The sequence below is a fragment of the Callospermophilus lateralis genome, chromosome 16 (assembly GCF_048772815.1).
Source record: "Callospermophilus lateralis isolate mCalLat2 chromosome 16, mCalLat2.hap1, whole genome shotgun sequence".
Classification (NCBI taxonomy): domain Eukaryota; kingdom Metazoa; phylum Chordata; class Mammalia; order Rodentia; family Sciuridae; genus Callospermophilus; species Callospermophilus lateralis.
The window spans coordinates 58,835,301-58,851,918 of record NC_135320.1 but is presented as its reverse complement, the minus strand read 5'-3'; the positions used below and the strand labels follow the sequence as shown (position 1 = coordinate 58,851,918).

The 16,618-nt window shown below is 38.8% G+C and overlaps 1 protein-coding gene and 1 pseudogene across 2 annotated transcripts in view; both read right to left on the bottom strand.

Moving 5' to 3' along the window:
• The window catches only part of Fzd6 (frizzled class receptor 6), a 39,305-nt gene extending 34,351 nt beyond the window's left edge, over positions 1 to 4,954 (bottom strand). For both annotated transcript variants that reach the window (XM_076836064.2, XM_076836065.2), the window contains exons 1-2: positions 4,783 to 4,954; positions 3,326 to 3,658 (exon numbers count right to left, since the gene is read on the bottom strand). In XM_076836064.2, the coding sequence (XP_076692179.1) occupies positions 3,326 to 3,502 (177 nt within the window). In that variant the 5' untranslated portion in view covers positions 3,503 to 3,658; positions 4,783 to 4,954. The remainder of the gene's footprint in view (positions 1 to 3,325; positions 3,659 to 4,782) is intronic.
• Positions 4,955 to 9,935: 4,981 nt separating this feature from the next.
• Positions 9,936 to 11,061, bottom strand: LOC143382117 (L-lactate dehydrogenase A chain-like; annotated as a pseudogene).
• Positions 11,062 to 16,618: the final 5,557 nt, after the last annotated feature.

Here is a 16,618-nt window from a genome sequence, read left to right as displayed (position 1 = left end):
TTCTCTTTGTTGACTTACTTTTTCTTTATTCAGCTTTTATTGAGCATTTACTGTTCAGAGACATTGTACTAGGCATTAGGAATAAGGATGAATAAAAACCATCCCTGCCTTCAACAAGTTCACCATCTAAAGGCACATAAATAATTGCAATACAACATGTTAAGTATACAAACTTATAAATATTAAGTGTCATAACAGTATAGAACAGTATATTAAGTATTATAAATAACAGTATACTAAGTGTTATAAATATAAGTATCATAACAGTATATTAAGTGTTATAAATATTAAGTGTCATAACAGTATAGGATGGGCTCATTAATTATGCTTGGGTGAAAGAAGGCCTCATTAAAAAGAGCCATTGTTTTAACTGAGACATAAAGGAACTGAGGAGGTGAAGAAGACAGAAGGGCAGGTAGAGGGCTCATCAGAAGACACAAAACTGTGCAAAGGTACAGAGGTAAGAGTGATATGAATTTGAGTTCTACAAATGGGTCAGTCTGGTTGAATCAGAGTGTGCAGTATGGGAAGGGACAGGAAACAGGGTCCCACAAGACAAGTTTGGAAACTCTCTACAAGCAGGTCTTTATTTCCCTGGCTTTAGGGATATGGTTAAGAATTTTAACCCCAAGGTGGACTGCATGCATTTGCATTTTAATAAGATCACTTTGGCACCACTAGAGAAGACAGAATGAAGGTTAGGGATTTTATTTTTGATTCACAAGACTTTGTGGTTAAGGCAAAGCTGAAAAAAAAATCACCTAATTTTTATCTAAATGCAGTCTGCAAAGAAGTAGAAAAGACTGAAATTTACACATTATATTCAGGGTTTTTTTTGTTTGTTTGTTTGTTTTTGGTGGTGGTGGTGGTGCTAGGGATCCAACCCACAGCCTTGTGCATGCAAGGCAAGTACTCTACCAACTGAGCTATATCCCCAGCCCTACACATTATATTCTGAATCTTGGGAAATATATCTTTCTTATCCAATAAGATTAAAGATATTTTTAAAAATGGTGAAAGATGACATTATGGATTATGCAGACAGAGAACACTGTGTCAGAGTCAGATCAGAGTGCTCAAACTTGGACAAATAATAACTTCTCTGGGCTGCAGTTTCTTCACCTGAATAATGTAGGGTTCAGGGGTTCTTAACTTTAGCCCTGAATAGAAGTATATTTCAATAAAATTGGCTTATTTTACAATCCTACCCATTTTATTTATTTAAATTTTAAAATATTATCTCTTGAGAAGGGTTTAATGGCAAGAAAGAGTTTAAGAAACTCTGCATGATCTTTAGGTTCATTTACAAGTCTCAAATGGTAGGATTTGGGCATTCAATATAGGAAGTAAAAGAGAATGCTGCTGGCTAAGGACAATAGGAATAGGACAGCAGGAAAAGCACAAAACTACAGATCAAAAAATTATATAGAGATTAAAATTTTGACCCAGGTTAATATTATTTTGCCTGTTCACTTCCCCTTCTCCTTTTGGAGACAGGTTAATTCTGGTATTAATGCTATTTAATGGCTTTCTTCTTTTATACCCTTAAGCCAACTGAAATGTGATTCATAGAAAATGTTCATTAGTGAAGCCTATGAGAAAATTTAGTATGTGAAGATTATATAATGAAGAGATTGGTAATATAAGAAATCAAATAAAGAAGGCAAGACCAAAAAGCCTTCTTGATAATGTCCAGACACAAAACTACTAGGGAAGAAGCTAGGTAAATAAAAACCAAAAATCAGACAAACAAAACTTCTTTTTTTAAAAAACATTTTTTTAGTTGTTAATGGACTTTTATTTTATTTATTGATATGTAGTGCTGAGAATCCAACCCAGAGCTTCACACATGCTAGGCAAGCACTCTGTCCCTGAGCCACAATCCCAGCCCAAAACTTCTCTTTTTTTAAGTCTCTTTTTTGCTTTATAAAGGTAGAAATGGAACAAAAATAGTTGTCACTGTCTTACAATTATAGGCCTTTTTAAATAGCAGGGGGATATATCTCTCCCCTATCTTTATAATGGTTTTCTAGATAAGGAACAAAGTCCAAATGTTATGAACTTATAAAATCATTGTTAGCATTCAAACTTAAAATGTATGTACCTACTACACAGGAAGGAACCAGATTAAGATAAAACTCTTTAAGAACACTACTGAAACATGAGTTTTAAAACATATATTATCATAAGAGGAAAAGTGAATGATAGAATTATTGTTTGATGGTATTCCCACCACATACTTTACTTTAATGAAATTAAACTATCAAAAGTTTCTGATAAATCAATGAAAATCTTTCCTATTTGTTCAGTATTGCATTGGTTTGAAAAACCACTGAAAGATTATAACATTATTTGTAATGTCTTTTAAAATAACATCTATTTTAAAAGCTGTCCCATTTTTGGACAGAAATCTACAATGAAGTAGTCAGACAGTTGTTCAATTGAATAATGGAAGACCTTCAAAGTTGCAAAATCAAACTTGGTCAGTTTTTAAAAATGGTACCTATATTAGATTTGTAGGGTTTTCATCTCTTAGAAACAATCTGAGGGTGGGGAAAAAACCCTGACACCACCCTCAGATCATTTTTTTGGTGGGGGGAGACTATAAAAACAGCACATTTGTCCTCTTTCTTTCATGAGACTTATCAACCTAACAGATCTGTAGGGAGGGCAGGTTCCTGTCTCTACAGGTAGCTCTTTCTTCCCACACCTCCCTAGCAATTTGCATATCTCTAAACCAGAGGCAAGTAACTGAGGTACCTAAGGCAATCAATCTTTAGTGTCACTCTGCTCCTCACCTGATATGTGGTTTCATTTAACAAGTATAAGAATACTTAAATGCTGTGTTTAAAAACGAGTCACTTTTTAGTAAAACACTGTCTGCAATTCCCAACATATTCCAATAATTTATTTGCTTTGGAAAAATTGAGCCAAGTGAACATTACAACTACTTATAAAAATATGTAAATTTCTTCACTTCAGTCTAGGCAATAGAGATTATATGTTCAGTGAATTGGAAAAAAATCAGAATTCACATTTCTAGAGAAGTTACTGTACTTAATTTCGAAAAGCAAAATATTTGCCAGGTGCAAGATATTTTGAAATCATTCAGAACCAAACTTCATGATAAAACAAACATATTAAGCAAATTCAATAAAGAAGGACCCAACAATACACAAAATATGTCAGTAGGGGGATTTAATTTTCAAAAGGATTTTTCAATATATGATTTCTACAAACTTGAAAAATCCTTTATGTGTTTAAAAATAAGAGTTTAGACCACAACATAAACCATTTTTCAACAAAAGCATGATGAACCACTCACCTCCATTTCCACAGCAGCAATACCCTGGTCATAATGACCCATCAGATTAGGGAAAAATGTCATGTTGTAGGCCATTTTCATGCATCTGGGAACAGTAATTGGTTCACAGGTGAAGAGACTATGCCCCCTTATGAGGGGGAGAAAAACACATATTAACAAAAATGGGAACAGTTCCATTTTCTTCAAATTCCTGATTTTACCACATGGCTTGGATTAATTGCTTTTCACCATCAGAAGACTCCCGTCCAAAGATAAAATGTTCAAATTCCTCATTTCATTATTTTGCCAATTTGAAGGAAGCTGTTTTCCTGGAAATGAGTTCTGGGTCAATTGCTGTAAAAACAACCCAGAGGGTGTTATCATAAAAACATTTGTCATAAAATCAAATGCAAGTCAAAGTGCAGAGTTAAGATTTTTGTCCTAGGTAACTAACATTTGAAAAACGATGGAAAATTCCATCCTAGCGAGATACTCTTTCATCTGCTTTGGCATAGAATGTATCATTTGCTAAGGAAGTCTCATCTCTAGGGAACTGATGATTGAAGGTTTGTGTTGTACGGAACATGGGTTTAAAATGGGAGGCGGGGGCAGAGAATGAGTTGGAGAAAAAAAAAAAAAGGAATGCTGGTCTAAGTTAGGACCACGTTAAAAGGCATTAATAGAATCATGAAATCTAAGGGTCCCTTTTGGTAATCTGATTACACACAAGAAAACAGGCCCAGGGAAATTCCTTAATGCCTAAGGAGTTGTTAAACTTTCAAAGATTCTAAAAAGCTAGCTTTTGTGGCAGTCTTCTGGGGATAGACTTTTCCTGTTTTTTCAAAAGGCCAACTAGAGGGAGACTTCTAGGATTCTTCCTGTGGAGGAGCGAAACTAGTTTTCATGGAATGGGGGCGGGTGTGTGTGAAGAGAGAGTGATGATGCCGTCGAAATTGAAAATGAGCAAATCTGTCCCGGGAGGGCGACGGCGGTCCCTTGGGGAGGAAGGCTGTGAGCCCCGAATTATGATTTTTATGACTCTATGAACCCCTTTTCATTTATTCCTAATCGCAGCGTTCCCTTTTTTCCTCCACCTCGCCCCTTTACCTCGTGTTTCCTACGGCACAAACCTTCAGTCATCAGTTCCCTACCCCCCCCCAACACTGCCAGGTGCAGTCTTCCAGCGCCCCCACACCCGGACACCTGTCCCAGGCCTGAGCGCGGCAGCAGCGGCCCTGGCCTGCTGGGCGGCCCGGCGTCGCCTTTCAGGAGTTGGCTCTCACTTGCGAGGAAACTTTGGCTGCGCAGCCTCTCCCTCCACCAGCTCCGCAGCACCTGCGGCTCCGTCCCGAGCCTGCCGGAGTCCGCCCTGCAACCGTCCAGGCCCCCAGTCCGCCCCGCATCCCTGGAGGCCCGCTCGGCTGCCCCCCGGAGCTGCCTCTGCGGCCACCCGCCGGGTCGGGGCCCGGGAGCCTCACCTCGGGCGGCGCTGGAAGGCCACTCTCCCTCCCCGTCGCCGTCCCCCCGGCAACCTCAGACGGCCCCGGGGAGTGTCCCGGACTCGAGCTGCCGCCGGGACCGCACGGGGAGCGAGAGCTGAGCGATCCCGCGAGACTGCGCCGCCAGGTCGGGCGGGCAGGTCCGGGCTCGCGGCTGCGGCGGCGGCGGCCTGGGACTCCGCCCGGCCCCGCCCGCACGGCGCCCGCCGGGCCTGGCTGGGCCGCTCGCCCCGCCCGGCCCGGCCCGACCCGGTAGAACGGTCTGTCGGGGCGCCGGGGTCGGCTGAGCGCCCAGAAGCCCCTGCACCTTGCCGTCGGGTACGTCAGCGGAGGCCCAGGGCTGCGCCCTCACTCGCCCTCTGTCCGGAGGTCTTCATCCTAGAAGGAATTTTTTTTTTTTTTTTTTTTTAAAGCTCTTGGAGATTCTCAAAATACAACTCCCTTTGGAACCCACTTTTAAATTCCAGGAGCCAGGAACCTTTAAATGGAGCCGAGTTGCTCTGCCAAGTCAATTGCCCCAGTGACCTGAGTTGGACAGCGGATAACTTCCAGGATAATTGTCCTTAAAAAAAAAAAAGAAAGAAAGAAAGAAAAGAAATTAATTCAGGGATCTGGTTACCAAGTTTTAAATCTGGTGGCAGTGGGCTTTCTAGCCCGAGCAGACCCTGCACTTTCAGTGATGCACAACCATAATAGAAAGTTGTATTGCTTTGAAAGTCAACCTAGTTTTTAGTACCAGTTGTGCCACATGTCATCCCAGCTAAATTACCTATCAGAGTCTCGGTTTCTTCAATATGTAGACAACATAATATTTATAATGATAGTTAATGCTTTCTTGAGGACTAAGCTGGGATAATGCCAAGTCATTTATATTAATTTACATCTAATCCGCAGGACCCCTCCATGAGGTAGACAGAAATGTATATGAAGCAAATGAACTTGTGGAAGTTCTTTGACAAATGCAAAATGACTTAAAGGGAGGCAATGACCAGATAAACCATCCTGCTGCAGAAAACAAATGTCACACTTAAATGCCTGGGGTGAAGAGCATCACAGAATAACCAGAAGAATTTTGAAATCTGCAAAGCATGGAAATGGGGAAAGGCTTGAATTTGAAGAGGGGTATTCCTTCCCAGCTTTACCAAGAGCTTAGCACCCCAGAAGGGCCTTCCCCTGGGCAAGGGTGTACCACTAAGCTATATCCCCAGCCCTTTTTATTTTATTTTGAGACAGAGTCTACATTGCCTAAATTGCCTGGACTGGCCTTGAATTTGCAGTCCTCCTGCCTCAGCCTCTCAACTAGTTGGGATTACAGGTGTGCACCACCACATAGGCAAGTCTTGAATCACGATTTTTATTTGCTAATCCTTTGTTGAGTTTTACCTCTAAATTCATGAGAGAATTGGTCTGTAGTTTTGTTGTAGGGCTTTGACTTGGCTTTAGTATTAAGGAAATGCTGCTCTCATAGAATGAGCTAGGGAGTATTCCCTCTGCCTCTATCTTCTGGAAGAAATTTTAGAGAAGTGGTCTTGCCTTATTGTTGTCTAACATTAATTTGAAGAATCTCTAGGTCATTATTGCTGTAAATATTTCTTTTGTTCCTTTTTGTTTCCTCCTGGTATTCCTGTTACATACATGTAGTATTTTTGTAGTTGTCCTACAGTTCTTGGATATTATACTTTCTTTTTTTCTTCTTCACTTTTTTCCTCTTTTCAGCTTGGAAGTTTCTATTGACATATACTCAAGTCAAGAGATTCATTCCTCAACCATTTCCAGTCTATAAATGAGGCCATCAAAGGCATTCTTTATTTATATTAACAGTGTTTTCATATCTAGAAATTCTTACTCATTGGTCCTTAGAATTTCCATTTCGTTGCTTACACTGTGCATTTTTTTCTTCCATATTGTCTACTTTTTCCTTTACAGTCCTTAGCATATTAATCCTAGTTATTTTAACTTTCTGGTATAATTTTTCCAATATTTATTCCATATCTGAGTCAGGTTTTGATGCTTGCTGTATCTCTTCAAACTGTGGTTCTTGATTTATAATATGCCTTGTAAATTTTGGTTGAAAGCTAGATATGATGGACTGGGATAAAGGAACTGTGGTAATCGGACTTTAATAATGTTTTGTTAAGGGTGTGTGGGAAGGGGAAACATTCTACAGACCTGGATTAGATCTGTTTTGATGAGCCTGTGCCCCTGGACTTTGAACTTCACAAGTACTTCTCAGTTTTTTGGCCTCCTTCAGTGGGACAGGATAGGTAGAGGACACTAGGATTGGATATTTCCCTTCCCCAAGATTGATTATATGCTGATAAAACCCCTCAATAGGTTAGGCTCTGGTAAAATAGTTTCTCTTGAGTGCACACCTTGTTAAGAAAAACAATCCTCTGGCATCGTGTTAGTTAGCTTTGTGTTACTGTAACCAAATACCTGAGATAATCAACTTATAAGAAGGAAAGGTTTATTTTGGTTCATGGTTTCCGAGGTTTTGGTCTGTGGTCTTTTGGCCCTGTTGCTCTTGGGCCTGTGCAAGGCTGTAAATCATGGCTGGACAGTGCAGTAGAAGAAGCTCCTCAATTCACAGTAGTTGAAAAACAAAGAGAGATAGGAAGGAACTGTCACTGATGAATTGCTAGAGACTCATATAGACAAGTCTGAGAGTTAAAACTTCCAATGGGCCTATACTTTAGAGGGTACACTCATACTTCTATGAGTTTTACCTCCAGGAGCTCTGCCAGGTCCTCTCAGTGATGATTAGAGAGAAAAAACAAAAACAAAAACAAAAAAACCACCCTCCTACACTGATCATGGAGTCAGGGGAAAGTAATAATTTTGAGTATGACAGTAGTTTGGGAGTGACCCCCAAAGGCTTCTGTGTTAAAGGCTTGGTTGGCCCCCAGCTTGTAGCACTATGTAAAAGAGGTGGGGCCTAGGGAGAGGTCTTAGGTCACTGGCAGTGTGCCCTGGAAGGGATAGTAGAAATCCATTCCCTTCCTGTCTTTCTTAATAGTTTCTTAGTTTGATACATGGCTTTTAACTGTATAGACATATAGTATTGTATCCTGCCATGTGCCCTTACCTGGTGTTTCATTTAGCTTTTGTGTCACTATGACCAACAGACCTGACAAGAACAATTACAGAAGAAAAAGTTTATTTTGGCTCAGAGTTTCAGAGGTTCAATCCATGTTCAGCCTACTCCATAGCTCTGGGATGGAATGAGGTAGAACATCACAGAGGAAGGGTATGGCAGTGGAAAGTAGCTCAGGACATGGTAACCAGGAAGCAGAGACACAGCTCCTCTCATCAGGGACAAAATATAAACCCCAAAGGCATACCCCCCAGTGACCTACTTTCTCCAGCCACACCCTACCTGACTTCAGTTACCACCCAGTTAATCCATATCAGTGGATTAATCCACTGATTAGGTTATATCTTTTATAATCTAATTATTTCACCTCTGAAAATCTTGCATTGTCTCACACATGAGCTTTTGGGGACACCTCATATCTAAACCATAACACCTAGGATCTCCATATATATATAGAAGGCATGTTTGTGATCACTGACCTATTGCTGAGGCTATAGGGACTTGGAGAGCAAACAGCAGTAGTGGTACCTCAATTTGAAGGAGGCTGGACTTGACAGAGGCATAGAAAAGAACAAAGGGGAAAAAAGGGGACCCTGGGAGGAGAACAGAACAGTGGCATGTACCCCTTCCTTCCTAAAGTTCTCTCTCAATCACTTCTTTGTTCAGATCTTGAATGCTCTACCCATGACTGCATATATTGACTTAACTTAGGAGAATCTATGAACATGGATACAGGATAATCTTTATTGAAAAACTAACATTCATATGAAATACATTACCTGTTGCTCTCTGTTTTAAAAGCTAATTGCTGCAGTTTTTATAGCATAGCAACTAACCTTTGAGTTGTAACCATTATGGTTGGCCAGAAATAATATAATTTCTAATTAATACCCCCAGTATTACTGGAAGAATAAAATCAGTGTAGTAGTAACATGACACAGCAGGAAAGAGCCACTTATTTTAATGACAGTTTGATGTATAAGACTACTTCTTTGGAATTCTGGTATAGTCATTTGCAATTAGAGGTTCATAATGATACAGAAAAACAATTTTAGCTGTATTAATGCTTTGAATTATATTTTGTGCCTGTGAATTTACCCTGCTGGGTTTTGATTTTATTAACTTTCAATACCTAATATCTTTTTTATCTTTAATCTTTATTTGTTTTTTAGCAAAGCAGCAATGTAAAGTCAAATGTTTGAAGTAGTATTTTCTTTAAAGGTGCTAGTATCTATAAAAGGACTTTCTGTCTCAAATTTAGTAATTTGAACAATAATTAATTTCCTCTGATATAAAATCCCAATTTTATTCCTAACTGTACCTATTGGGTTGCTAATGAGTATACCAGATTTTTAAAAACTGTCTTAAAAAACAAAAACAAAAACAAAAAAACTGTCTTAAAAAACCAAATGAGATAAATTCGTGAATTAGAAGAATTAATATTGTTAAATGTCCATACTCTCTAAAATGCTGTAGATTCAATGCCATTCATATCAAAATTCCAATGGAATTTTTCGCAGAAATAGAAAAATTGATCCTACAATTGATGTGGAACGAAGAAAGACCCTAAATGACTAAAGAAATCTTTTTTTTCCCCACTGTTCAAGATTTATTTGATATTTCAGTTGGCATGACACTTGGATAGCTGGTTGCATGTTCATTTGTAGATCTTTCTTTTTACATTATATGGAAATGTAAACTACAGATACATATAATACACAAAATAAAATTCCTTAGAACCATTATACACAAGACATGCAATACTGGATTTAACATTAGATCCTAGGATGTGATTGATTGAAAAAAAAATTTGACCAGGCCTGTTTGAGGAAGTTACATATGACATATCTGGTTTGAAGGGCAACTGGAGCCTGTTCAATATTAGCAGTGATATCTCAGAGATGGTGGAACTATTTTACACTAATTGTTTTAGGACTACACAAGTTAAGTACCATCCAGCAGCAGGATATCTGTAGGGTTTATAAGCCAGTCCTATTTCTAACTTTAGGAAATTGATGTTTTCCCCAGGCCATCTGCTTTAATCACAGATCAGATAAAAAGGACAACATGTACAACCTCAACTAAAATCCTGTTGTATCTTTGGACAGTGAAGTGGTATAACATTAGAAGCCTTTAAAATTGCAGCTCCTTTTAGACCCCCCCAAAGTGTATTTGCATTCCTCTTCAAAAGTACCTCTTCCTCAGGTGTCCGAGTCACCTTCACAACATCTGAGATTCCATTTCGTCCAAGACACAATTAGAAAGATATCATTCTTTATTCCAAAGACCCTTAATCATGGTGGAAATGGTGCACCTGCCTAAGATTCTTCATTATACTTTCTGCCAAATCTGCCACAGACAGTCCAATGGCCCAGGATGTATAGCCTTTTAGTTTTATCACCTCATAAGCACTGTCAACCACCTGCTTTTGAATCTCTCTCCAATGTTGCTTATCTGCATCAGTGCCTACCTCTGCATGCAAATTCTTCAAGGGGACACCTGCAACATTCACTCCATTCCATACAGATACACTAGAGTCTTCATGCTCCCCAAGGACACACCTGTGACAGCTTAATGGGTGAACTCCCAACATTTCCCCTATCAGTTAACAGAACTAGGCTGAATCCAGATTGCAACCACTTCCAATAACATGGTTTTTGGGGATGCTACTTATCTTCCAAACCATATAGATCAAGATAATCCACTGGATTGGAAACAGCTTGCAGTGTGGACTGTATTTTACAATATTAGGAATAATGAACTTAAAGATATTCATGTTAAGCTAGACCAGGGTAAGATGACCATTTCCCTTTTTCTGATGTGCCCCAGCTGTGATAATAACAAGTCTGAAGTTTGCAATCACACTATAGTCTTTGCCCTAGACCGTTTTGGGGGTTCTAAGGAAAAGGCTGCCATGTTGAAGATCCATTATCTCTCCCTTCAATTTATCTTCCATGACATCAACAAGAGCAAGTTCATTGGCCAAGTCCTTTATTAAGATAACTAATTGCACAGGCCATGCCAACAGCACCAACCCGAACAACTATAATCTTATTCTGGGGGCCCTGATCTTCCTTAAGAATATTCACAATCAGCTGATCCTTGAGACTTGCCATCTTGGACTTGGAACCAAACGGAATTGGGAGTGCACGTTGAGAAGGCTTTAGGGGTATGCAGCAATGGAATCTACACTCAGCAACAGCATCTCCAGCTGATTAAGGAAATCTTGAGAAAGCAAAACAAAGCTGGAAACATTAGACTTCCTGATTTTAAACTGAATCACAAAGTTATTATAATCAAACCATGTGTTATTGTCATAGAAGTAGACATGTAGATGAACAGAGCAGCATGGAGAGTTCAGAATTAAATCTATTCATATAGTCAACTAATCTTTGATGAGGGTAACAAGAATACACAGTGGGGAAAGGATAATCTCCCAATAAGTGGTGCTGAGAAAACCCTTATCTTATCCATAACCACAAACAAACTAGAAATGAATTTCATGAAAATCTAAGACCTGAAACAGTAAAACTCCTAAAAGAACACTTACAGAAAAACCCCTTTGAAGTTGATCTTTGCCAAGATTTTTGGATATGACACCAAAAGCATAGACAACAAAGCAAAGAGACAAATGGAGACCAGGGAAGTGGAGTGATTCAAGTGAGTATTGAAGCAATTAACAACACTTTGAAGAGTTTTACTGATTTCTCCTGGAAAAGGGAAGATGAAACTGATTTGTTTTTACTAGTAACAAACCTTATATAGATGGTCAGTGTATCCCTTGTACAAAATTTAAAAATATTTGAAGGGAAATGGAATGCTGGGAAGTCTATGAACATGTGAGTTCTTTATTAGGAAAATCTTTGAACCGGGGAAAACCATGCCAGCCTTTATCCTTCCATTCTTACTCTAATCTAGAGACCCAGCTTGCCAAAAGGAGTTCATGGGAAGAGGAAATTCTTGTACATTCTCCTACATTGATTTACCTTCTGCATTAGTGATAAGGAATTTCTTCCCATCAGGGGGGTTCTCCATTATTTTTTTAAAATTTTTTTTCCCACACCACCATATTTGTAAGTAGGATTGAATTACTCTTAAGGTGGTTTTCATCTCCAAGTAATTCCACTAAGGAACAACAACTAAAAGTACAATAAAAACTTGGGTCAATTTTTGTTTCTTTAAAAATATAGTTTGGTATGATTACATTCATTTTAATTTTAAGACCTGGTTCTTACTTAAATGACTATATTTTTGCTCAAGGTTAATGTAATCTTAAGGAGTGTTTTTTTGTTTTTGTTTTTAAAGCAAGAGATGGCTTAAGTAGGAATATCATGAAAAAATATTTCCATTTTAGTAAAAATCTGTGTAGGATAAATGTTGCATTTTAATTTGACTAACAAATCCATTAGAGCATAAATGGCTACAAGAGCATTACCTGGACAGCTCAATAACTTGAGATACTTGAGCTTGTAAAAGCCACTCATGGGCTTACCATATTGGAAGTATGAGAGAGAGTTATGGGATGTTTTCCTCAATAAAATTTTAATTGGTTTGAAACAAAAACACAATTGATAAGCTGGTTCGATTTGGGTGAGACCAGGATATAGGGGAAAGAATACAGAATAAAAGGTTTATTTCCAAGGAAACAGAAACTGAACATTGTGTCGCTTGTGGCTGATTGGTGTTAGTAGAGTCTAAGACAGAGTCTGATGTGCAAAAGGGACTCTTACAATTTTTTTTTTTTACATCAAACATATGTAACCTTTAAAAATGCTTTGAAGGAAATAGGAAAACCTCATAGCATAGTGTGTACATAGGAGTAAAGGGTAAGAATGAAACCAAAACACAAAGGTGAAAACAAATACTATTTCATATCTATAAGAAAGGCTAAAATCCCAAAGACTGACAATACCAAATGCTGAAAAAATATATAAGAAGACAGACTGGCAATTTCTTATAAAACTAAACATATTTTTACCATATGATCCAGCAATTGTGTTCCTTTGTATTTATCCAAAGGAGATGAAAACCTATGTCTACACAAAAGTATGTATTTAAATGTTTACACAGTGTATTAGTTTTTCATTGCTGTGGCCAAAATACCTGACCAGAACAACTTAGAGGTGGGAAAGTTTATTTTGGGATCATGGTTTGAGAAGTCTCAGTCCAAGGTTGGTGAACTCCATTGCTCTGAGCATGAGATGAGGAAGAATGTCTTGGAGGAAGAACATGGCAAAGGAAAGTTGCTCAGCTCATGGCGGCCAGGGAGCAGAAAGAGTGAGAGAGGAGCTAGGGACAAAAAAGCATAATCCCCAGCAGTACCCTCAGTGACCTACTTCCTCCAACCATACCCCACTTGCCTACAGTTACTACTCACTTGGACCATTCTAATTATTAATCCATCAAATGGATTAATCTACTGGTTAGATTATAGCTCTCATAATCTAATCATTTCATCTCTGAACATTCCTGCATTAATATGGAAACTTTGGGGGGACGCCTTATATTTAAACCAGCACAAGCAGTTTTATTTATAATTGCCAAAATTTGGAGATAAACAAAATGTGTTTGTAAAACGACACATTCAATGAAATATTATTCAGCACTAAAAATAAATGAGCTCTTGCTGGTCATGTTGGCACATGCCTATAATCCCAGAGTCTTGGGAGGCTGAGACAGGAGAAATTGTGAGTTCAAAGCCAGCCTCAGCAACAGAGAGGTGCCAAGCAACTCAGTGAGACCCTGTCTCTAAATAAAATACAAAATAGGGCTGGGGATGTGGCTCAGTGGTAGAGTGCCCCTGAGTTCAATCTCTGGTACTAAAAATAAATAAATAAATAAATAAGCTCTCAAGCCATGAAAAGACAGGGAGGAACCTTAAATGTGTGTTACTAGGTGAAAGATGCCAATCAGACTGTGGGTGATTCCAAATATGTGATATCCTGAAAAAAGCAAAACTATGGAGTGAGTAAAAACAACAGCAATTTTCCAGAGACTGGAGATAGGGGAAATAGGCAGAGCAAAGAGCATTTTTAGTACAGTGAAACTACCTTGTATGATAATATAGTGGTAGATACATGTCACTGTACATCTGTCAAAACCAATAGAATGTAGGACACCAGAAGTGAACCCAAATGTAAACTATGGACTTTGGGCAACAATGATGTGTCAGTGTACATGCAAATACACTATTCTGTTGAGTATATCCACAGTGGGAGAGGCTATATGTGAAGGCAGGGAATATGTAGGAACTCTTACTTTCTACCCATATTTTCGGTAAACCTATAATTGCTCTAAAAAGAAAGTATTCTTAAAAGAAGAAGAAAGGAAGACAAAAAAAAAAGAGTGCTTCAACAACATCCCAGAGGACTCACATCTGTCTTTTGAGAATCCTATGGTTAATTTGAAGGGATGAGAGGAGTTAAGAAGTCCCTATTATGGCCTTCAAAAACTATAGACAAGAAAAGTTGAGATTACACAAGTGCCTGAAAACCTTAGTAGACTGTGGGTAAAACAAAAGGAAGGTCTGTATGCAAATGAACAGGCATTCACTACTCTTCCTAGAGGCAGGGGTCAAATCCCTAACAGTGGAGTGAGGGAAGGGGGTGATAGAGAATTCCCATTGTCCCACACCACTGTGTGTGTGTGTGTGTGTGTGTGTGTGTGTGTGTGTGTGTAGGTAGGGGGCCTAAGAGCTATCTTTAAAAAATTCACAATAACACCCAGTTGGGTGGCATACACTTGTAATCTCAGAAGCTCTGGAGGCTGAGGCAGAAGGATACAAAACCAGCCTCAGCAACTTAGCAAGGCCCTAAGCAACTTAATGAGACCCTGTCTGTAAATAAAATATTTTTTAAAAAGGGCTGAGGATGTGGCTTAGTGATTAAGTGCCCCTGGGTTCAATCCCTGAGACAAAAAAAAAAAAGAAAAGAGAGAAAATCCACAATAAGTAGGAAAATGAGTGATACTGCCTACTCTAATGGAAAAATTAGACAAGGCAGAGGAAATTTCTAGAAAAGCATATTTGTCTTGATCATGTTTCATCCAGTTTGGCAAATGGAGTTCTCATTTAAGAAATCTCATAGCAGAAAGCTATACAGTGTCAGACTGTGCATAAAATGTTGGAATGGACCCATTCCTTGGCTTTTTTCCTGTTGGACTGGCTTAACTATGGTTGAGGTGTTGGCAGTCCATTGTATTCAACAAGAAAAACAGCAATTTGAGACATTTTGTAACTGTCATGAGCTTCAGGGAAACTATATCTAAGTGGAAAAAAATCCTAAATCATCTTGGACAATAGGCATTACTTTATATTTGTCTAAATCATTTTACTTAGCATTTGATTCCCTGCATAAGCCTTTTTTGCATAAGCCTATCTCACGTTTTTCTAAATCTGATTTGCAGACATTTCCAGTTCTGGGTAGGATGGAAACTCTTGTACTGGAGAATCAATTCTCTTTTGGTAAAGGAGAGTTTCTTCTACTTATTCCCATGCCTTTTAAAACTTTTCTTCTGATCATAGGTTCTAATTTCAGACTTAATAGTGAGATTCCTCAAAAACAGACAGCAAGAAAAATGACTTTCAGGCCAAAGAAGTCTAGAAAAAGAATGAGGTATTTGGTGATGTCCCAGGCTCTCTGAAGAGCACCTGGTGAAAACATCAGAAAATTCAACAACCAGTTTTTTGTGACTGTAAGTACAGTTCCTGCAGATAACCCTCCTCTTCAGATCAGATAGCAAGAGGCAGTGTAGTATATAGTTAATGGCAAGAGCAATAGTTTTAGGCTTCCTGGGTTCTAATTTGAACTGAACTTCTAACTCTGTGTCTTAGAAACCTGCCATGATTTCTATCTCTATAGCTATTATGAGACTTAAGAATTAATTTATCTAATGCATTAACACTATTGTCTGGCAAGTGGTAAAGGTACCCAGTTAATGTGGGCTATTACTAGGTTCATTAGGGAAAAGCCTGGAGACCTTCTGGAATATAGGCAGATGACAGTGGTATAAACTATTATGAGTGGGTCCTATATCTTACCTTGGTCTCGGAAGGTGCTTTTGAGAATCACGTGGCAATCATGTATTATTGCCCATTTGCATGGGTAGTTCTCCTTGTCTCTGCTGAGCTCCCTCAGGCATCTGCGATCAGCTAGGCAGCTCTACTTCTAGAGGTAGAGTGACTATTGATTGGGGGCACTTCTCTTTTCTTCTGTTAAATCTCCTATCCTCTAGTAGCCTAGGATTTTTCACTGGGAGTCTTGGGATTTCTGGAAGGAGATTGAAACCATGCAATGCCTTTTGAAGCCTAGGCTTAGAACTGGCTTAATATTGCTTCTGCTGTATTCTTTTGAGCAAAGCAATATACATGGACAGCCCAGATTCAAGTGAGTGGGGAAATACCACCTCTCAATGGAAGAAATTTCAAAGTCATCTTGCAAAAGGAATGGATAAAGCAAGAGAATAACTACAGCCATCTTTGGAAACAATCTTTTACATTACCCACTTTAATAATTTCTTTCTCAGCACTCCCAGCAGGTGGTCATGTACCTGGAATACCTTCAAAGATGGGCAGGACACTGTTTTACTAGATAGCTCTCATTGTTGGAATATTCCTCCTTATTATGCCTTTATAAAGATACTGACTCTCATAGAATCTTTGAATTGCATATTTGAAGGTCATTCAGGCAATGAACTTTTTAAAGACAGATTCCAGTATAGGAA